General features: G+C 38.2%; 1 protein-coding gene across 15 annotated transcripts in view; it reads left to right on the top strand.

Moving 5' to 3' along the window:
- The window catches only part of ZNF644 (zinc finger protein 644), a 98679-nt gene extending 82451 nt beyond the window's left edge, over positions 1–16228 (top strand). For all 15 annotated transcript variants that reach the window (XM_031457561.2, XM_031457562.2, XM_064488690.1 and 12 more), the window contains 2 exons: positions 13676–13778; positions 14528–16228. In XM_031457561.2, coding sequence (XP_031313421.1) covers positions 13676–13778; positions 14528–14720 — 296 coding nt within the window. In that variant the 3' untranslated portion in view covers positions 14721–16228. The remainder of the gene's footprint in view (positions 1–13675; positions 13779–14527) is intronic.
- The last annotated feature ends 7912 nt before the right edge of the window (positions 16229–24140 follow it).

Raw genomic sequence — 24140 nt, 5'->3', positions numbered from 1 at the left:
TGCACATCTCTGTGTTGGTTTTGGTTGGTCAGCCCAGCCTGGCAGATGCCTCTTCGTGCTGCTAGCTTGCGGGAGTTGTATTCGCTCACTCGTACGTGATACTGCTTCTTACAGCCTCCAGAATGCCTCGCTCTTTTCATTTGTAGCCTTTCAAGCTGCCCTGCTTTAGCAAATCCCATTCCTCTCACATCTTAAAATGTTCTCTTTTCTAAGTAAATCTACATTAATCCTTTTGCCTAAAATTCTCCTTCGAGTCTTCGTTTCTCTTGCTCTTTTAGGTGGCTGCCTTCTGCTTTCTTCCAGTTGCTGTTCACCAGCGGTTTTGCTCCTCCTCGTGTCTTCCTGCAGCTCACATCCCGTATGTTCTTGCCACCAGAGGAACACTTGTCTTCGCACTGGTGCCTTTCTTTCTTCTGCTTCTTTGCTTTATCCTGTAACTTAATATATAAATGACCAGGGGTGACTGCTGACCATTTTTATTAAAAAGCGGGAAATAGAGTGAGTTTTACTTTGCTGGATTAGTCCTTCTACTGTGACATTTTAGTCTTTAGGATGTTACTCCTCCTGTCATCAGTCTTGGGGGGTGATTGCAGACATCAGAGGCAGGGAGGCCGTGAAAAAAAAGAGCCTGTAGAAACAGGACATCCTCATTTTCGTTACCATAGCCACCAACTTGTATCGAGTACTTCTGTGTGTCAGGCACTGTGCTTTTCAGCTTACAAGTGTAACATTTAATTTTCACACCACCAGTTGAGTTGTTGGTACTAGGATTCTCTCCGTTTTACAAGAGACTAGAGCCTAGAGAACTTAAGCAAGGTTTCCAGACTAAAGCAGTTAATAATAGCAGAATTGAAGTTCAGATCAACGCTGTCTTGCCCATAGGGCTTTCCTTTTAATCTGTATTATCTACCACATACAAAATGAAGGCAGTTGGAAATCTGAAGGTGAAGTTGGGTTCACGGTGGGGAGTGTTCTGGGGAAGTCTGACTAGAGGGGGCAGGGACCCAGGAAGTGCTTAGGCCTGGACTCAGTTTCAGAGGAGTTTAGAAAACGTTCCATTCCGACTGTTGAGGCACGTAAAGTAAACATCCAGCAATGCCTTCACCTCATCTGAAAGTCCTTCAGAACATAGGACTGATGGCTTATGGATACCTGGCAGTGACCTTCCAGTGACCCAGGGCGCGTTCTCATGGACACTTTATCATCTAAAAAGTTCCATCATTTGAGAAAAACACAGCACGAGAAGGGATACATTTTTATGGGCATCAGAAGAAAGGGATACTATGTTTAAAATATTATTAAACAGTTAACCAAAGTGCCAAAGGTGTCAGAAAATACGCAGTGTGTTTTCTCTGCCCTTCTCTCTGCCCTAGGGCAGAGTGAGGGGAAATGAAGCACTGAAGAGTCTGGGGCGGTGTTTTCTGCAGCCTCTTACCGCTTTTAAGAAACATAAAAACTCATGCTCCCGTGGGTATTCTGAAACTTTTCCCTGAGTTTTCAGCTCTTCTTGACCAGTATCTGTGCTGCTTATTCATGCCAGTAAGAACGGTTCTTAGAATCAGCTTTATAAATGTTTTTTGTTTTCCAAGTGGAGAGTTCCGTATTGTATTTATAAAGTCCGCGTGCCCACTCTCTTCATCCCTGTCAGTTTAGTATGAACTGGTACAAAGCAGTGGTCCCAACCTGTTGTCCTGGAGGGTCCACTGGGTCATTATGACGGACTCATCAATTCATACGAGTAAAAGGCTTTATTGTTCCAGAATATGTAGATGCTATTTTGATGAAATACAAAAAATTTTTTTTAATTTCCCTTAATCCAAGTATAGCACAAAACTGAAGCAATGCAAAGGGAGAGTAGGCGAACTGAAGTCTCCACAGCAGCGTCTGGTGTCTGTCCTCCTAGTTCAGGCAAACTCGGTTCATACGAACATTTAATTATGTGGCCTACTCGGGAGGAAAAACCTTAGGTACCCCTGGAGGAAGTGACAGAGGCCTGCTTGGTTACCTATGATGGAATAAACTCCCAGGCCGCCTTAGATGCCCCCAGCTCCTGATCTCTTCTCTGCGAGCTGGTGGCTTTTTGAGGGAGAGAAACACTCTAACCAGCCTGAGCAGAGTGAAAAGGATGCCCCTCCGTTTCCCAAATGTGCACGTACTGGTGACTTGGCTGCTTCCGATGTAGTGGGCAGACGGAGGTCTTTGCAGGAGTTTTTGGCCCTTCGGAGGCTTTTGCGGAAGCTCGGGCCCATCCCGGAAGCATGCACTTACTCGTCTGCAGGTGGAAGTGCTTCTGTGTGTGGGCTTTACACACCCCTTGAAGGTCATGTATGGCCCCTTCCTCTGGTGGGAAACTAAGAAAGAGGAAATGTCAAATAAAAGCGAAGTGGGAAGAACACAGAACTGGGACTCAGGAGCCCTAAGAAATCCTTTTTTTTTTTTTTTTTTAAGAGAAGATACTTAAAATGCCAAACTGTGTAACATAAAGCTAATTTTTATGGTAACAAATATAAGTCCTAATTTAAGTAGAAGGAAATAATGAAGATAGTAGGAAAGCTTTGGAATTAAAGACGTGGAAGAGGTAACTATACTCGGGACAAACTTAAATTGTCGAAAAAGAATAAACCTCGCATATTTGAATTTTGCCCAGAGTTGACCGGTTTATCATCCATTGGGCCAGTTCAGATAAATTGTTTAATAACTTTCATGTGCCTTCAGTCGTGGACAAGCAGTTACGAAGCTGCTGTGCTTTTCTGAAGGATTTTTGTCTGAAGAGACTAGGTCCAAAGGGCTTACTTTATACCCCACGTTGTAAATTCAAGACATACTTCAGAATCAGGAATTTGTCCCAGTCAGCGTAGACTGCACTACTGGTGGACTTCTTTTTCCGGTTTTGTTCTTTTTAGATTAATGTTTTACAGGCTCATACAGGTTTTTCCCCCTTGGTTGATTATTTGTACAGTTTAATTAGAACATTATTAATTTTCATTAAAAATCAGAAATTTCATATAATTCATTTTAAATGCTTTTGGATTTTTTATTTTAACTATTGACTTTTTGTGTTTAGTAATGTTTGAATTAAACGGCATCCTTTTTATACTGGCAGCATGAAGAGCATCAAGGTGCTAACAGAGTGACTGCCTCTTTCCCTCTCACAAGTGTCCTGGATTGCACAATAAATTATAGGATCACCCTAGTTATTACAATTTTTTAAATATTTAAAATTATTTAAGGCAAAGTATATTCTATCAACTTATCTGCAATCAGGAACAAAAAAAATTGCTTTTGTTATTGTTTTTGTTAGTGAAGATACTGGAGATTGAACCTCAAGACCTTGTGTGTGCTAAGCATTCGCTCTACCACTGAGCTACGCCCCCACGCTCCCCCGAAAATATTTTGAGGTCAAAGTAACAGTGAATTTTTAATAGGTAAAGAAAGGGAAATAATTGAAGTCCAAGTAGGGAGAATGTTGTGAAAGGAAATATATCAGTAAGATGAGTGCGTGTTTGCACAATGCTGTTCTATGATAGCATAGCAATCTGTAACCTCCTAAAAAGAAGAAAAAATAACAGTGGTATTCAGCATTTTTATTGGAACTTCATTTTACGTCTTGACCTCATGTACAAATTCATATTCATACGTATACACACTCACTTGTTCACTCGTTCACCCACCTGAATTAAGTGCGATGCATTCTAATATTTTCTATTTTATTCTTTTTCATTAAAAATTGATACTGGTCATGATCCAGTAAATTGATTTACTACCCACTGAGAGGTCACTGTCCACAAACTGGAAACACTCCTCTTAAGTGACTCTTTGTTTTAGAAACTGGTAGTGAGTAGAATCAACAGTAGTAATATTTTAGAAATTATAACTCTTCTGTGGCAGCAAGTGAACTTTCTTTACTCACTGTATTCAGATGTTTATCTGTGGACCATATATTTTAATCAAATGCTCACCTTGGATATTTAAACTAAATTGGGACTTTCTAGCTGCTTAAAATCGATGCAGGAAAAATGTTTTTACGTATGGAAACACATTGGGTGTTGCTTCATCTCAGTGTCTTCAGAACACTTCCATGCTGACAGTTTGGAAGTAAAGCATTCTACAACAGATCCACCATTATAATTAAAGAGTGACTTTTCCAACGAGAAAAAAATAACTAAAAATTGGTGCTAGATCTTTTAGTCAATACCACTAATGCAATAAATCCACATTCATTTTTTTTTTTTTTAGCAAAGTCATTTCTTTTATTTCTCATGCCGGTTCCTTTTCAGCGGAACGGTAGACGGCACGTTGCCTAATAGGCTCTTTGCCTGCTTCCGGTCCTGCCAGCGGCGGCACTGGCCACAGAGGCCTGCGGCAGTAAGTGCTGAGGAGCACCAGGGGCGGAGTGGGTGTGAGCCGCTAGGAAAGTCATTCTGTCATTGTAGAAAATGCGGAAGGAACGCTGTCTGCTGAGGGAAAGGGAAAAACAGGACTGAGAAAGCTTTTCAAGATGTATTAAATTATTTGTCTTTTCATGAGTATCTTCTGTGGTGTCTTTTTAAATATTACTGTATTGCATCTTCAAGAAACTACATGCTTTTCTAGTGATTCATTCAGCCTAAAAGAGTACAAGGCAATTTTGATTTTCTACTATAATTAAACTCTAGAGGAACAAACCAGCTTCTAATTAAACCAAATACCTGGACAATTTCTCCAGGCGAGGCTGTACGTGGGATATGTAAGAGGTGTGAACCATGCCCCGATGTCGGAGACCTTAGGAAAGCGTTGCTCACAACACATGTAAAATTGTCAGAATTAGCGAACTCTGCGGGACAGTATGCAGATAAGTGGTGTATGGACTGTATGTGCTGGGGGTTCAAGCTGTTGGCTTAGCCCAGGCCCCAGTTTGAGGGGAGCTGGGAATTAAGTTGGGTTTCTTTTTCCCCGCTGCCTTTGCTGTCTGTCTCATTGTCAAGTAGAGCCTCGAAAGAAAGAGAAAAAAGATCATGCTGATACGTTTCTTGTCATTATGTTTAAAATGAGAGAGAAAAATAAAGCAGTAGTCAAAGGGGATTTCCACGCAGTCAAGGTTTAGTTACTAACAGCTGTGCCAGGCTGTGCTATCCCAGAGGCCGCGAAAGCCCGCATGCAGCTGCGCGGGCCTAGTCGTGGTGACCAGGTGGGTAAGCACAGGTGTACTGTCACAGAAGGCTTGCGAGCTTGCCGCTGGGCCCTGAAAATGCAGGAAGAGATGAAGTGGGACATTTCAGCTGGAGACCAACATGGTGTGGCACTAAAGGAACAGAATCTGGAGTTTACGAAGGGTTGGGAGAACCAGTTACAGTTGTTTGGGGAGATGATAATGTCAGAAGAGCGGAGTTGATGTTTCAGATGCTTGCTAGGAAGTTTAAGAAGTCACTGAAGAATTTCAGATGCTTGCTAAGAAGTTTAAGAAGTCACTGAAGAATTTTTAAGGATAAAAAAATGACATGTTCAAACTTGTATTTTAAACAGCTATTCCTGATACACTGCAAGATGGGCTTCTGTAGTTTCTCAGTCTCTGTGGTGCTGCTATTTTTGTTCTTGTTCATATGGTGCTGTTCTTCATTAAGAGTATGTATCCGTTTGTATTTATCTGGATGGTAATGAATTGTTCAAGTTGAGTAAATTTTCTAGGTAATGGAAAACTAGTGTCAAAGTTGATTTTTATCCTAACCATTTTGATGGTAGTGTTTCTAAATGTTATTCTTATTTTTGCCTTGTGAAACAGTAGATTGAATAGAATCTAATCATTTGAGTATTTAGAGTCACCCTCATGGATGCTAATTGTTTAATCATGCCAGCAAAAACTGGGCTGTTTGCCCACAATACTGATTGGCTGATTTATTCACTAACTTAACAAGCATTTTTTTCAGCTTATAGGTGGTTTATGCATTATGCTAAGTACTACGGAGATAAATTGGATCTTACAATATTGTAAAAGCACACAGATGCATAACTGTAATACAGAACCAATTTTAAGTGCTGAGTTGTAAGTGTATGTGAAGAACTGTGCAAGTTTAGAGGAGGAGGAAGGTACCTTCAGCCAGACCAGAACCCAGCAAGGCTTTTGGAAGTAGCATCTAACTACTATATATAAAATAGATAAACAAGTTTATACTGTATAGCACAGGGAACTATATTCAATATCCTCTAGTAAGTTACCTATAATGAAAAAGAATATGAAAAGGAATATATATATTATATGTATGACTGAACTGTTATGCTGGGCACCAGCAATTGACACAACATTGTAAACTGACTGCACTTCAGTGGTAAAAACACTGCTACTAAAGTACTAGGAGACTGGAGGTAAGGGGCTAGAGTTAGGTAGCGGACGTAGAATGCTGGAGTGCTGACCCATGATGCTAGAATTAATTTGTAGTGAGGAGACAGTGAAGTTTTCCTTTTTAAGAATTTGAGTAAAGCTTTTAAAACTGCCTTTTAAATAGAAGTTAAAGGATTTGGTGGAGAGGTGCAGAAATCATAGTCATGTTAGGAGTCCGGAACCAGGACAGTGACAACAGGAATGCAAAGGACGGATAACAGACGTGCACATAACACTGTGGGAGTAACGTGAGCAGAACTTGGCAGGTTAATTGGAGGTAGAACAAGAGAAAGAGGTGGAGGTGGCTCAAGGTTTTAACCTTGTTACTGGGAGGATGGTTGTACCAGCACAGTTCATGAATCTGCTGCCGTGGTGTCCGGTGAGAGAAGAGCAGGCCCGTCCCTCCTCTGGATGTCACCCGTCTAGCGGCACGTGATTGCCTGGCGGGGCACGACTCGCAGCAGGCGACCGCGCCCGTCAGGCAGGCGGCACGCTGTTAGGAGCGCAGAGCCGCAAAGTTTCACGCTGTTGTAGGGTGAAGTGCTTCCATGACATAGCGCCTGCTTTTGCTGGTGACTGGTTATGAAAGTTAGGAATTCTCTTTGGTTGATCTTTTTTGACCAATATCTTGTTTTTCATAAACATGTTAACTAGTCTCCTAGCATTCCTGTTAGTTCTGTTACTTACTAATTTTCAGTTTTGCTTGTTTTGCTTTTTCTTAACAATTAACTTAACCTGGATTTTTATATATTTGGATTTTTTTTAACTTGTCTAATATCTTTATATTCTCAACCGTAGTGTTGCGTTTGCTATGATTTCTTTTCTAACATGAATCTCTTGAATGCTGTCTATAATCTGGATTAAGATTTAGTAAATTTTGTGATAACAAGTTCTGTTACTGGCCAGACCTAAACTGTAGGTAATCTGCTTTAAGTGAGTTTATGGAAATACTAAAATAATACACAGATTTTTCTCTTGTGGAGGTTAGGGCAAGAGAATGGCTTGCTGGAGACTGTTGTTTCCAGCACTCTCCTCACTTAGGTAAGAAGTGGAAAAGTAGGACTTAATTATCTCTTTATTGTGTCTAGAGGAATAAGGTTAATTCTTGTTATCCCATGTTTAACATACATGTTTAATTGTGGCCTTAGCTGGAAGTTAGCTAAACCAGAAACAATATGTTTGATTATAGCTCGGATTTTGTTTGGAATATACAAAGCACTTCAAAATTGTAAAAAGCTGAAACAGATCTACTGGGATCATGGGTTTGTGACATTTATAATTATAGTGAGCCCTGTCTGATTTAAATTGAACATGATTATGTTACAGATAACTGAACAAATTTTAAAGTTGTTTTCTTAAAATTTTGTACACGAACAATCATTTAGTTAATCCCACGAAATGTGAAATGATAATTTGGAATACACTTTTAGAGGGCAGGGAATGTGATTGTACTCAGGTGATTCTAAACAAAAGTTGTTTAGAGCAGATTTGCCATTCTGTACTGTAATGTTTGTTCCAATTTGAAGACTTTGTCTTAGAAAAGTGGTTGATAGTAAGTGCCTCCTGTGCTTGCTAAGTAAAGCAGCCCACAAGTCCAGCCTGCCTCGAGAACTTGTAAATGTTTCTCTTGCCTGTTACACAGATAGTGGAGCACTTGCCGTCCCGGTAGTTCTTACCTGAATAGCAACGGCTGGTAGTGGGGCACGGGGAGCTTTTAGCTTCTGGCAAGCTAGAAAAGCTAGTCGCTTCAGCTTCTCTGTTTATAAAGATGTGCAGTAAAGTTTCATGTTTATGTTTAGCTTTCCCTTCACATTAAAAATACTTGCTCAGAGTATTCTTTTCCTAATCATCCCCTGAGCTTTGAAAAAGCAGAGGCCTCCCGAGTAGGCCCAGATTTAGATAAAAAGCTGCCTTTGCTTTAACTCTTTCGTGAACCAAACTGCCCGTCTCATCAAGACTAACATTGTTAAGCCATAAACTTCATCCTTAAAGCAAAAGAAATTTGCTTTTCAGATGTTTTGTATTTCGTCCTCTTCCAGGTAAAATGTTAAATCATACAATATCTAATTAACTTTGCCATGATTGCTCTGTGGTTCTGGGTTAGTTATTATCTTTAGTTATTGAGAATGGAAACTCTAAAAACGGATGAAAGTAACATAGGGCACTAAAAAATCCAATTTTAGAGTGAAAGTATCAAGGGAAAATGATGGTGAAAACATACTTCTAGGTTGCTGATCGTGCGTGTGTTCAGTTCCTGTTGGAAGGGTAACATTGCTTTCGTAACAATAAACTACTTAAGCTGCTCTATCTGTGCAGCTGGGGAGTGATGACTGGCTTGGTTATGCAGTGCAGAGAGTTGGTGCTGGGAGTCAGGACCTCCTTTCCATTTTTAATGGGCTGTAGAGAGAGGGATTTAACAAATTTTCTCTTAATAGCTTTTTTAAAAATGGGCTAAGAGGTCAAGAGGGGGAACTGAGGGCAGCCTTTCTCGCTTAGAGTAGTTGTTACTCAGGACCAGAACTGGCTGCATAATTTACAGGGTCCAGTGCAAAATGAGAACATAGTGCCTTGTATTCAAAAATTAAGAACTTCAAGACTGCGGCAGCAGCGCATCAAACCAAGTGTGGGACGCTGTGCAGCCACGCAGGTCACACACCCTGAAGTCGGCCTTGTAGGCACTTTCTGCAAAGAGAAAAGTGTACACTGAAGGAAAAAGAATTTAGCTTCTCAACAGTGGTTTCCCCTACCCCACATCGCTGGTTTATACAAGCTAACGTGTTTCTCTTCACCCTCTTAGTTGGAGTTAAGGGAAAGAGAATGCTATTTGCACAGTCTTTTGTATGCTTGGGGCTTACGAACCTTGGAGGATTAATGGTAGACATCTAGAATTGTGTCTGTCCATCTCACACTCGTGTGCCCCTTGGCACATACGCGCCCTCTTCCCACCGCGCCACTGCGGTTACGCAATAGCCCTCCGTCGCCGGCTTGTGAAGGCTGGTGGGAATGGGGACTCGCCTGTTGGTGGCGTTTTTATTCCTGCTGCTTTCCTGAATGAGCCGACAGCTACTCTGCCACCTGCCTTGTGCCAGTTGGCTGGATGCAGGAGGGGTGTTCTTCCCTCTAGCAGGGCTGTACCGCGCCTCTTACCGCGGATGTACATAGCCTGGCCAGTGTGCCTAGAGGTGCCAACAGCTAGGAGCAGAACAGAGGAGACGGGGCTTTGGGCTAAGTGGGCAGGGAAGGATGGTTGCAAATGACAGTATTTCGGTGGTGACTGTTTTCAGTTGTGATGCTAGTCCCCCTTCTTTTAACCACAGAGGCTTCAGATGTTTTTCAGAAATAAATCTTCATTCTTTGAGGTCACGTGTGTAGTGAATTCAAAAGAAAATGAAATTCTTCGGAACAAATGTCGTATATAGTGGGCAGAAAGGTAGATGTGGCAAAAGGAGTTATTTAATAATGTCAGAGCCCAAAGTAAATTATTTCTCTTCTGTGTGGAAGACTTAATAATGTCTCAGAAAACAGACTTGAGTTTGAGTCTGTTGTGTTACGTGTTGATTTGCTTTTCTCTGACCCAGTTTACTTCTTCAGTCACATACGGCGTTGCTGTCTTCACTGCCCTTGTTCTTGCTGCGTTTTGCAGCCTGGCAGTGTGGTGTTCTTTCTGAAGGCTCATAGGTCTATTGTGTGTCTCTCTCATTCCTACTTGATCAAAACATCTGTTTTACTAAAGGTATATTAAAAAAAAAATTTATATGACCTTACAGCTCAATTCAGTATGTTCTTCTTGTAAGTAAAATATTGCTATCAGCAGCAATTTGGATCCTTTATAAATCAGATACGACGGAGTTTTGTGTGTGTGTGTGAGTGTGAGTGTTTTTAACAGTCTTCTGGTTAAAAGTGATCACTTTAAACACACTCTGCCACCCTAAGTAGGAACCTTAGGAAGGTAGGAGGAACTGAGCTTATTCCTTTCCAAAGAAGCAGTTATGCTCAAGAAGAAAATTAAGAATTTCTAAAACTAATCTAGTATTTTTTTAATAAATTTCAAATATAGAAACAATGTTAGATTGAAAATACTTTGGAAGGGAAAAAAGGTGGGTGTGTGTTTTGTTTTCTGACAGTAATATATAAGTGCAAATAAAATCCTATTATAAAGAAAGGCTTTGTATAAGGTTATCTATTTGGCAGATTATTCATATAAACAACTTCATTAAACCTTGGGCTATTTATCACAAATACTGATGAGTTCCATTATACTAAAACTGACTGTTAGTGATGTTGTTTTTAATACTCTGATGATTTCTGGTATAGTCCACAACAAAATTGCTTTTCCTTTTTAGATATAGTCTGTTAAATGAGAACATCTGTACAGTAGACATATTTGCACATCTTTTTCATTTAGTAGAACATTTTGTGTAAATCATCTTTTTCATGTAGATTACCATATAGATATCCCCTTTGTGTGCATATTAATAATATGTTAAACGTTCTTTTTTTTTTTTTTATAGATTTTTCTAAAATGTTTGGGCAGTATTGCGGGGGTGGTGGTTGGATGTTGATGTTAGAAAAACTATTCCTGCATTCATATTTTACTTTCTCAAGTAATAAGTGACATTTCAGGGGATAAGAAATTTTAAAGTGATAATGGAGATACTAAGACACCGAGGTGTTTAGGTGTGATTACCAGAGGCCCCTGATTTTTAGTGTCTTTACTTAATGGACAGGTTTCCGAGGAGAACCGTACGTGTGGTTCTCTAAACTTACTTGGAACTCTGGGTCCTGCAGATTCTCAGTCACCTGCTGACAGAGTTGTCCTACTTTCCAATGTCCTAATACCTTCAAAGACCAATTACTACAAGAACTACGGCATTCTCATTTAAAATTTAGACCCGATCATCCATCCGAATAACAGCCTAAACCTGAGTTTCTAGCTTGTATACTATCAAAAGTCAGAAAAATTCTTTTTTCCCTCTGTTGAGGTCAAAAACATTTCTACACCAAGTAAACATTTCCAGCTCCATTTTTAAAGTATCACAGCATCCAGATGTAACTAAATAAACGCTTTGTAACTGATAAAACATTCTTTTGCTTACTTCCCCGTCACCCTCTGCCCTTCTCCCTCAGTTGGCTTTACATACCTAACATTAGCATTCTGAACAAATTTTTAAAGGATTGTTATAATGTATTTTATTTCCATCCTACAGTAATTTATTTACGTTTTAAAAGGAATTTGAATATAGTGTGGCAATTTTGACAACAAGCAAGCTTATCAAAGTAAGATTCTACCTGTAATCTCATGATATACCAAATGTGGTTGCTCAGTTCCAGTAACAGAGCCAGGGACTGTGTGTGGTTTACAGACAGGGAAAGAGAAACGGACGTCTAGTAGCACTTAGGCCTTTGAGTTCCCTGAGTTCTTTACTCTACTGTGTGAGTTGCTTTAAAATTCACTCAAATTCAAACTGCTCACCAGAGCAACCAGGAAAACGAAGGTGCTCATTACAGAGTACATGTTACCTCATTCTTCCTGCTGGTTGTAAGAGCCTAGTTTCTACACGTAAGTTAGACTGGCAAGTGGAGAATTTAAGTGTGACTACTAGCAACATACTCATCTAAACAAATTAACGCGGAAGTGTTCCGCAGGAGCTGTAGTGTGTCGTTCGTGGTGGTGGAATGAATTTCCACTCACATCCTGTGTAAATGTCAAAGGTTACATTGCTGGGTTTTTCTTTATTTTTCACTCCAGGAGGATTTGTTAAGTTCCTACTATGTGCCAGGCTCTTAAATGAAATAACTAATGAGAACTTTGTAAGATTTTTCTATTCCAGATTTTGATTGTTTAGCTTTGAAATAGCCGTTCTTTAATACTTGACTTCCTGTTGTTCTTAACTTATTAGGTTCTTCTTCTGAGGATAAGCTTGAGAAAGACTTTGTGAGACCTAGATTTTAGTTTTGAAGAGACAGGTAACAGGAAGCAAAAAACAGTGGCTTGAATGAGATTTAGGCTTCTTGTGGTTTTTAATTTTCTATATGACATTTCTGTTAGCTTTGCCACTTGACTATTGTAAGGAACTATGTTTACTGGTTTTTTAATAGTAGCATCTATTCTTTTGGAATCTGGACTTTGAACAACTCATTTCACACAATCATTGAATAGTCAGTTCCTACTCTCTCTTACCTAGAATTTTCCCAGGGGATTTCATGTGACAGGTTAACAGAAGAAAAGCCATTTGGATAACTCTTCTGTTACATTTGTTTCCCTCCCCCTTGGAACTCTAGAGAGAAATTCTTACCATCTCTTCCTGCTAGTTGACCAGCAGCACCCTGGAGTACTATCATCCCTTTGTCCAAAGGAATGGTATAGTTGTATTCAAAGGACAAAATGTTATGTCCTGTCTATTCCTACCTATAAAATTTTTTTTTCTTTATTAAATCAGATTTTCTGTAATAAGTGATTGAAGGGAAAAGTCAAGTAACAGAAGAATTTGAAGAACAGTTAGCATTACAATTTTGATCAAACATAAAAATATTTTCCCCCTTTTAATCATGTTTTTAAAATAAACTATAGGGAAAAATGTAAAATGAAAAAAGTAAAGAATAGTTAGCATTTAAATTCTGGTCCATTTATAAACCTATCTGAGATAATCTGGATTTATACTTGTTTTCTAGTAAAGTAGAACATAAACTTGTATATACACTACAGGTTGAGTTAAAAAATGAAAGTTGAGCTTTCTTTGCTCTTTCAAATGTAGGGCCACATAATTTTAAGAACTATTTATTGTTACAGAGTTCAGAGTGAATTGCTATAAAGTTGATTCTTTATTGAACTTTTTATTACTTTGTTGATGTTCCTTTACTAAATTTTCAAAGCATGTAAGATCTGATTAATGGAGTAGTAATCAAATGCAAACTTAATGATCTTACATTGAGGTTATAGTTTTCCTGGAAATAAGGAAGATTTAACCATTTGTTAAAATATTGTATATATGATCATAAGAGAAAAGATTACCGTTGCTGTAGTAATTGACCAATTTAGTAATTTCAAGTTATTCAGTTACTCTTTCTCAGCTCTAGTTTGGTACCATGTAGCAGTATATGAAAAAGCAGTAGAAGAAGAGCATATGCTGACAATGTTACTGCTCTTAGAGGACCAGCTACGAGTTAGTGCATGCTTCAGAGACTGCAAATGGATGCAGACTTTTTCTAACTTGATGTGGATGGTCTGAACCTCCCTAGAAATATACATGTGTATGTATATCTTAAATATACGTAAGAATATGTAAAGGAAATATTAAGTCTTTTTCTTCCCTTTTTCAGCCTTAGATTGTAAGCAGAAGAAATCAAGGTCAAGATCCGGAAGCAAGAAGAAAATGCTGTCATTACCTCATGGTGCTGACGAGGTTTACATTCTCCGATGCAGGTACGTGCCGATATTGCCAAATCTGCTCAGTTTCTTCATATTTTGCTTTGAGACATCCTAGCTGTTTTATTTGGGATTTTTAATTTGTGGCAGAAGGTGCGCTCTCAGCAATCAAGTTATAAACAAATTCTTGGAGAAGGGCTTAAAATCTTACATGGTTCATAATATGCTGTACGTCAACAACTAATAAATCAAATTTTTATATTAGCTAAGTGCCTCTATGATACTGTGATTTATAAAAATGACTTTTTTGTTGTTTTATTTATATGCTTTGTTAGGTTTAATTTGGTGTTTTTTTTAACTGTCTTGAGTTCCTGCGTATCGGGAACGTATTTTCTCCCCACTGATAGTTCTGAGCAGAGCTGTGCAGACTCCCTCGCACCTCCTCCTGCGCTCACCCTCATGTGGTGGAAGGAGTTCTGAGCAGGAGAGGGGTCTTAACAAAAAGAATAGTGCATTTTGGAATTAGAGTTGTTTTATGTATATTAAGATGTATAGGTGTTAAGACCTTTTAATTAATTTTAACCTAATAATAATGTTCCCATCTCTGCAGATATTACTGGAGGTATTACGAATTGGCAGTTTTGATATTGTATTAAATGATTTTGATTTTATAGGTATTTAGAAACTCACCAAGTACTGTCTCCAATACAAAGTTGACTCCTTAGGCTTATGGATTTTATGTGAGTTGAGTTTAAAATAAAGGGAATTGGTCATGTTAAGAGAACTGTTATCAACTTCTTCTATAGGTTTTGTGGCCTAGTCTTTCGTGGACCATTGTCTGTTCAGGAAGACTGGATTAAGCACTTACAACGACACATTGTAAACGCTAATCTTCCACGGACTGGAGCTGGCATGGTGGAGGTCACGTCACTACTCAAAAAGCCTGCCTCCATTACAGAAACTTCATTTTCTCTTCTAATGGCAGAAGCAGCTTCATAGAACAAGGAAACCTTTTAAATAGCAAATTTGAATTGGATGTACATTTGAAATTCTTTGTCTTTTTTTTTAAAGCCACGTTAAATTATCCGTTTATAAATACTAAAGCAGGAAAACGGGGAAAAGTGAATCACAGTGACATCGGAGCAAACTGAGTACTTCAAACAGTAAGTAGTCTATATATTTTATATAGGGTGGAAGATACGTTTTTAAGGTTTACTAAGTTTCGTCAGTTAACTGTTCACTCAACGCAAGATCAGTACGTGTAAGCAGTCATTGATAAACTGTTGCACATGGATACTTAAGGACAAATTTATTGGAAAATTATGTTTTCTGCAGTGTTACCAGAATCAAGGTTCTGTTTATTCCCCACAAGACTTGCAGTGAAAAATAAGATATTATATTTTGTTTGTATATATTTAGTGTTTTGTATAATACCAGGAACCGCTAACTAAATTTACTCAACTTAGGGCATTAAATATCATGTACTTCATAGTTTGAGACTGTTCACTCAGATAGGGCAGAGTACTATTCTATCTAGATGTGTAAGTGTTTTTTTAAAATCACACGGAATGGTTTTTTTTATACTAAAAAGTGGAGGGAGATTTGTTTAAACAAGTATTTCTAAAAGAAATATGTACATAGTCCTGGAAATTATTTGTGGAAAGGAAATACTCTTTGCTCCAGTTGCATTTCTCAGACGATAAAGCGGTGCATCCATGCTACCTCCTACTTTGTCAGCAAAGATGCTGTTTCCCCTTGACATTTTTGTATCACAATAGATTTAAAAAATCTAATGTTCTTTATTGCAAGACATCCTTTTGTTAACAGATTTGTTTCTTTCTAATGTTTTACCTGAAATCTGACATGCTTACAGGACAGGTTTGCCGCTTCCTTTATTTAACATTGTAGAAATGTAATTAATAAACAGTGCTCACTACACAGTTTAGCATAGGCTTCCTCATTTATATTCTCTTCCAAATTTGATCAGTTAGCAGAATTTAATCCACCAATTGAAATATTTCTACATATGATGAGAATGTTTACAATTTAAATTTTAGAACTTGTTTTGGATGTGATTATATGTACGAAAATTGTGTAACACTATGCTCATTGCTAAGAACGACATAATGGAATTACTGAAATAAATGTGCTGTGAGGAATGGAAAATATGGTGCAGATGTCTTGGTCATGATAAATTGTGATTCTTCTTTTAAACTTTCCAGAAACAAATGAGTTATTTTAATCTGAAATCAGATTCCTTTACAAATAACAGTTTTTGTATGCAAGCACCATTTTATTTTATTTCATGTAGTATGGCTAATACTATAGTTGAAACAAGGATATGCATTGATACTTTTCTTCGTATGTAAATAAAGTTAAAGCAGTTAAAATAAGGAGTATTTTGGTAGAGCATATACATACCTCACTGCCAGTGAAATTGCTTTCCGATGGTCTATCTCCTTGCCAGAAAAATCTCTAAATAAAAAAGGACTTAAAGAAAATGACAATGTCTATAGTGTGGAGCATCTTTTATTTTTATCACTGGTGGAAACAGTCCACTTGAGGTTGTATTTCATTTGATTTGTGTTGTTTACACTTAGCAGGTTACTTTATTCACATACCTTGTTCGTGAAATTAGGAAATTGGACCAGATGGCTCATTCCCAACCAAGAATATCCTGATCCCTGGGGTACTAGGCAAGGGAAAGGCACTTACGAGTTAGTTTCATTTTTCCAAAGGCCGAACAGAACTGTGTATTTCTCTGTAAGGATGAGTCTAACTAAAACATCAAATTTCTTTACTTTTTGACTGAAAATGTACCAAGTGTGTGTATACTAGTAGTCTCTTACTGAGCAAGTTTTGTTGATACAGTCTGTACACAAATAGAATATTTATTTTAAATTGGAAGTCATACTACTGCATAGCAGGTTGAGTTCAGAAATTAAAATAACTAAATACAGCATTTCTGGCGAGAGGACCAGCGATCACAGATGCTCTGTGCACTTCTCTCGCTCTGTGCCTTCACTAAGCCGGCTGCCACGATGCGGGAGCGCGAGCAGGCGGGGCGTTCGAGCACAGGCCTCACACACACGCCGAGGTGACACTTCTTACATTAGAAACAGTATTTCTCTTTCTAGATATAAAAAGAATGAAATCATCAAAGTACAGTAATTCAAGTTAGAGACAGAAAGCTAGAGGAATTCCTGAAAAGTAAATTAAACAGAGAACATGTTTCATAATAAAGATATTTGAGTTGCAAAATTTTTTGAATTCTTCTGGGGGGCGAAGTTTGTCTTTTATTTAGCAACTAGAAAGTTCATGATATATTTTCTTTTGGCTTCCACTGGAAGAAAATTATAAGATATTTTTATATGATTAGATTTTCATGTCAAAACATAGGCTAATTCAGTATTGTTGATTTTTCTTTTTTTCAAATCTTGTTAAAAGTATTGATTTATTTAATAGCATCAAGACAAAAAAGTTAACTTCTCCAAAAGTAGTATTTTCCCCTGTGCTTCTTTAGAACTTGGTAGAACCATGGCATAGCTAGTATCTCTGTTTTGGATTTCACATACTTAATTATGGGTTAGGGAGGTGATAGTTTTCCAGTACTAATTTAATTAGACAAACTTTTTAAAAGGACATACATGTAACCTCTCAGGGACTGTACAGTTAAAACATACTGGTCCAGCATGGGGAGAGTAGAGCTCAGTGGTAGAGCGTGTGCTTAGCATGCACGAGGTCCTGGGTTCCATCCCCAGTACTTGCATTAAAATAATTTAATAAATAAAAACCTAACTCCCCCCCCAAATAAAGAAATGTGATTGAAAAAAAAAATACTGATCCAAAATATGAGCTTTGATTTTTTTTTCTTCACTAAGAAATTATAGTATTAAAATGTTTATCTAAATAAAAAATAGCTGTAATGCGTTGGAAAACGAAGTGTAATATATGCTCATTTTAGAAATATTAAGAAAATGAGAAAGTGAAGAATGGGGGAATCACTTGTATAATCACTCAAAGACATTTACTTTTAACAGCTTGTTACATTTCTTCCTATTATCTTACTGTTCCAATATAGTAATGAGTGTAATGTATGATAATATATCCCATTTTCCCATTTATTTTCAACTCAAGTGCTGCCCATCGTATAGACTAACCTTGACACACTGGATCTTGAGCACTTTCCATCACCAGCAGCCGGTTCTCTGATTCTCCAGACCAGCTGGGTGTCCAGCAGTTCAATTCAGTCCAGACATCAGCTACCTGGAATTAGCATCAGGCTCCATGGGTTGAAGGACTCAGCCCCACAAGACTGCCCACACTTCAGACGCCAGTCACAAGGATCAGGGCGCCCGTACTTGTGACCAGCTGGCGATAAACGAGGGGTCCTACAACCCCATCTTGGTTTCATAATTTGCTAGAATAGCTCACAGAACTCAGAAAAATACTTGACTTTACCAGTTTATTATAAAGAATGTTACTCAGTTACAACCAAATGCGAGAGGAGCACAGGGCAAGGTATGCCGGGAACAGGGTGGCTGGGGTCTCCATGCTCTTTCTGGGTGCACCATCCTCCCAGTACCTTGATATGTTCACCAGCCCAGAAGCTCATCCCTTAGGGTGTTGTTATGGGAGCTTGTTATGTAAGCATGACTGATTCAACAATTGGCCGTTGGTGATTAACTCAGCCTCCTGCTCCTTTCTCTTCGCTGGAGGTATAGGGGGCGGGTGGGGTGGAGGGAGGGACTGAAAGCACCAACCCTCTAGCCATGCCCTGGACTGTCTGGTGACGCACTCCTGTTCTGGAGCTCTCCACAGCTCCCCAGCCGCCAGTCATCTCAGTATACAGAAGGTACTCTCATCACTCTGGAGGCTTCGAGGGTTTTAGGAGATGTGTACCAGGAACCAGGGACAAAGGCCAAATATTTATTTTTTATTATATCACTCTGGATTTAAGACCTCTATGTGATGAAAACTAGTCAGCATTAGTGATGTTTCAAATCATGGACGATATTCAGCATTCACCTGGTATAGAAGGTAGCTGTCAAATTTAGTTCAATAATGAGAACTTTTGACACATCATCTAGTAAAACATACTCATATGTATTTTTATGATGTGTCTAAAATGACCTCAGCTCTGATTTTGTAATTGGCCGGTGGTGTAATAGCAAGTGTAAGTGTTCTTACTACACGTGGTAGTCTTTTCAAGAGCTCTTTGGCTACTTTATTTTTATTCCAAAAGTGTGTGTGTGTATCAGTACACATTAATCTGCGAGTTCCATAGCACTTGCCAGATTCTCAGATTGGGCTGTGACCCCCCACCAGAAAAAACATAAAGAACAACTACATTCAAAGTATTACGTGTTGCCGTATCAACTCTCAAGTGGTTTATGTTTTTTATTATAATTCTAGACAAATTCTGATTAAAACTTACCCCCAAAAATCTTCTGGCATAGGTCTTTTTGTTTGCTTTTATGTGGTAGCAAAAAGAGATACTGTGAATTGTTTTGCATCTTCTGAACAAGCTGGTAGAAAAAGATTATTACTTGTTTTTAAAAACTGGTATTTGATTTCTTAAAGATATAAACCCAAAGAGTTAGTTCTTTCTTAAGCTACTAAGGTCAACCTCTAGAATTTTATTTTTCTATTGATGAGTTTGGCAGATTTCAGCAGATACTTTAAGTAAGGAGCTTTTAGATAATGCTTATTCCCATTTACAACTTAAAACTTTAAAAGTACTTTAAACTTTATAAAGTCAATATATTGTTTCTGTTTTCAGAATCTCAGTACCATGACTTAAGACCTGAGGTACATAAATATCTCCTATAATAAGTTAAACTCTGAATAAATATGTAGAACCTTTGAAATCTCTTGACTATTTCAATACTTCATGTAACTTAGTAATATTTTTACTTAAAGATCACAAGTCAAAATTGATTACTCAACTGTACATTTTATACTGAATTTGGAAAGCTGAACTGTTGGTCTAAAAGGCCAGATTTTCTTAAATATTATAAATACTGCCAATTTTTTAAGTCTGCACAAACTGCCCGTTGCCAAATTAGCTTTTGAGATAAAGTGCATAGGCATGTCACCACTTAAAGAAACATTTTTATTACTATGAGAACAAGATGTGGAACACTGCCACCCCCAGGAGCCTCCCGTGTTCTCCACCCCAGCTGCGTTCGCTCCCTCTCATTACCATTATTTTGACTTTTCTAATAATCCTTTGCTGTTTTTTTTAATAATTTGATCTCCTATGAATGCATTTAATTTAGTTTTGCCACATGTATTTTTTTGTGACTTGTTGCTTTTGGTTACTGTTATCTTTGAATTTCATCTGTTTTTTGCTGCAGCTATAGTTTCATTGTTATTGTATATCATCATCTCTCTCTATGACACTATCTAATTATTCACCATAATTGTTGATAAACATTTGGGTTTTTATTTGGTTTTGTTTTTGGCTTTCGAGAGCCGTGAAGCTATGAACATTCTTGTCTGTCTCCATTTAAACATCCAAAAATTTCTCTACTCCAAGGAGTAGAATGTTTTGGCCATAGTGTATATGCTTCTTAGACGAGGCCAGGCTGTCTTCCGAGATGGCTGCACATTGCTGCTCCCGCATTGCCTTTGCAGGAGTTCTCGTTCTTTCGTGTCTTCACTAATGCTACTGTCAGGCTTTTAAATTTTTGCCATTAGGTGAGTGTTAATGGAATTTCATTGTGAATCTAATCTACATTTTCCTGATTACTGTGAGATTGATTATCCTTTCTTATGTTTGTTTGTTGGCCACATAGATTTCCTCTTTTGAGAAATACCTTGACGGATTGCCCATTTTTTTCTATTGGAGTATCTGTCTTGTTTCACATCACCTGTTAGGAATTCCGCTGATTCCTAGCTTATGTGTTGTAAGATACCTTCTAAATTGTCACTTTACATTTCCACTTGCTTTATAGTGACTGTTAAACAGTTCTTAATGTAATTAAATTCATCCTTTTGAATTCCTCCAGTGTACTTGTTTGTCTGAAGATGCCTGTATTCACTTAATTCTTGAAGGATAGTTTCACTGGGTGTGGAATTCTGTCTAGGTTGGCAGTTACTTTCCCCTGCATATTGAAGTTACTCTCCACCATCTTCTGGCTCCTCCTTGCAAGTTCAACTGCTCATAAATGAAGCTGTCCTGTATTTTCCGGCTGCTTTCAAGATACTTACCTTTATCTCTGGCTTTCTAAAGTTTTGTATGAAATGTCTTGATGGGAATGTCTTTTTTATTATTGCCAAGTTTGGGGTCTCTGCTGGGCTTCTGGAAGTTTCCGAGTCCTGTCTGTCAGCTCTTTTCTATTTTTTCTGCATCACTTTCTCCCTCCCTGTTCCTTTGGGATTCCAATTGTATGTACGTTAAACTCTTCTCATGGCGTCCTCTAGGTTTGTTACCTTCTCTTCTCTGTTCTCGGTTTCTCTGTCTCTTGGTGTTACATTCTGGATTTCTTTTGACCTATCTTACAGTTTCCTGATTTTTCTTGGTTAATATTAAATCTTACCCACTGAGGTCTTAATTCTGGTTGTGATAATTTTTCAGATCTAGAATTTCTGTTGGTTCTTTTCAGGTACGTTTCTTATTGTTTCTGGGGTCCTACTTGGCTTTTATTTCTTTGAATATGGTCTGCATAGTTACTTTTATATTCTGCCTCTGATAATTCCAGAATCTAAAATAATTGTGGATCTGAGTTTATTGATAGTTGGTTTTTCTGTTTCTTGTCCATGGTGTCTTGTTTTCTTGTGTGCCTGTATGTTTAACAATATGCTGAACATTACATTTGGAAACTATTATAGAACTCTGTTGAGGCCTAGGATAATAGTATCTCCCCCTGTACGATTTTCATTCACTTCTGTCAGGTGCCTAGGGGCGCTCCAGACTAGAACACCTTAATCCAAGTTCAGAGCTTGCATTTTCCTGGCCTACCCAGGTGACCCAAAGTCAGGTTATAAGACCTGTGTCATGGGAAGGCCCATATACCTCTGGTCCACCTTTTACCCTGTGAATGTAGTTCTGTTCTCCTAGCCCACGGAGGCCATCGCGTGTGTGACTTAGTTTCATGACTATCTCTTCCAGATAGAATGTATCCTCAGGACAAAGATAAAGGTTTCATCATTGGGTGGCCCTCTTACAGAGTTTAACTTGGTAATTCTTAACTAGCTCGTTACTTCTTTGATGCTTATACGATGTCTTTGTTTTTATTAATCCAGTTTTTTTAGTTCACCCCAGTGAGAATTTATCCAGATTATTTAGTCTCCCATTATCATAATCAAAACTCTATATAAATTTCTGAGAGCAGGGATTTTGTATGTTTTATTCACTTCTGTTTTCCTAGGAGCGTTCTGGTATATAGTATGCATCAAGTCAGTATTCACTGAAAGATTAAGTGAATAAGCTACTATTTTAAAGGAAATTTAAATTCTTTATGGACAACATTTCCCTTTTTTTCTTCTTAAGAATAAAATTTGGCTATTCGTAAGCATTTTTCTCTTCCAAATGTATTTTAGAATTTGTTTGTCAAATTCCACATGAACCCTGAGATTTTACTTAGAACTGCACTGAATTTAGAAAGTAATTTGCAGAAATGGGAAAATATGATTCTTCCTTTTTAAGAACATGGTATGTTTTTCCATTTATCTGCATCTTTTATGTCTTACAGGAAGTCTTAACATTTCTTTATAAAGAATTGGACATTTAAAATTTTACTTCTGTATATTTGTTTTTGTTGCTATTGTGAATAGCAGTTTTCTTATTGAATATTCCTGGTATCAAGAGAAACTTGGTTCTCTCTGTGGAAGTCTCATTCATACCTCCTCACATGGCTGAACTCTCTTATATATGTCTAGTATTTTCCAGTCAGTTCTCTTGAAATACTTAAGTAGCCAATCATAATATCTATTTCACTGAGGAATGTTTTCCTGTGTATCTGTTAGTGATCCTGGCCTTCAGTTTTCTTTTGCTCTGTCTGTCTGGACTTGGTATCCAGGTTGTGCTAGCCTCATACAATGAGCTGAGACGTTTGCATCTGCCTGTCCTCTGGAAGAGGTTTCGTAACATGGAGAACGTTGCTTTCCTAAAGGTTGTATAGTACTTGTTTGTTTTGACTGCTTTCACAGTCATAAGGTAGGTTTTTCCTGCTTTCAGCCAGTTTTAGTCATGCTTTCCTAAAGGAGTATTCATTTCTTTTAAATTTTCTAAAAATGTGGGATTTGTACATAGTATATTTTCTTACAGGTTATTTAATTTCCGTGTCTGTCATTGTTTATTCACGTTAACTGATGTTTACTTCTAGTTTATCTTTTTTCCTTAATTAAACTTCCTGAAGGTTTTATCTCTGTTTGTTAGTCTTTTCAGGAACTTGCTTCTTGATATTTTATTCATCAGTTCTGCTTTCCACAACTTCAGGCTTATTTTCAGTCTTTCTGGTTTTTTAATAAGAATGTGTAAGGCTACATGTTTTTCTTTGTGTATCAGTCCTGTGGATGTAGATACATAGAGCTGTCATCATTCTTGTTTGTTTATTCCCTTACATTTCAACTTTGATACCTTTGGGGAATTTCTGGAATTTTCCATGTGGTCTGAGATTTATAGTTACTTGTTGATAGTGTCTCATATGTTTGAAAACGGTGCATAATCTCTGGGTTTGGGGGCAGAAGTGTTGACATATCATAGTTTTTATGATGATTCAGCCTTTTAGGGTGGATGTTACAAGTCCTGGATCTTCATGTCTAACTGTTTCTTTTACGTTTTTCACCCCCTTGCCTTCTGCACTGTGCCCTGGGAGAATTCCTTGGCCCCGTCTTCCCACACACTAATCGACTCTAAAGCCAGTTCACTCTGCTCATCAGCCTGTCCGTTGAGTTGTGTAGGGGTTTGGTGTTTTGGTGTGTTTGTTTTTATACTCAAATACTTCTTATTTCTAAGATCTTTAATTCTTCTTGGTAAGGGCCTGTTTATCTCATGGATGTGATTTCCTCTTGGCTTTCTCAGGATATTAACTGTGTATGTTTTTAAGACTCCTCCTTACCCTATTCATTATTTTCTCGGGGATTAGTTCTGTTTGTCCAGCTTGATGCCCTTTCATGGTGTTGGTTTCCCTCAAATACTTGGTGATTCTTGCTTGTTTGCTCGTCTCATGTTTCAGATTTCCCGTTCGCCTTTCTGTAAGTGTTCTGTGCGTGCAGCCTGACTGCGGTGACTGCAGGGGACGTGTGCAGCCCGCACTGTCCGCTAGAGGCCTAGGCTTCCTTCCCCTTTTTTTGGTGTTGTGGAGAAATCCCCTGCCTCTGCCACGGCTGAACTAAAAGCAGCCTAACATCTGGAGTCCTCCCCACCTTCTCTGTCTTCCCATGTATGGTTTGGGTTAAGATTTCCTCCTT

Source organism: Camelus dromedarius, chromosome 9 (assembly GCF_036321535.1).
Source record: "Camelus dromedarius isolate mCamDro1 chromosome 9, mCamDro1.pat, whole genome shotgun sequence".
NCBI classification, from domain to species: Eukaryota; Metazoa; Chordata; class Mammalia; order Artiodactyla; family Camelidae; genus Camelus; species Camelus dromedarius.
Note: the sequence above shows the minus strand (reverse complement) of the source record. Positions and strands in the feature narration are given on the sequence as shown.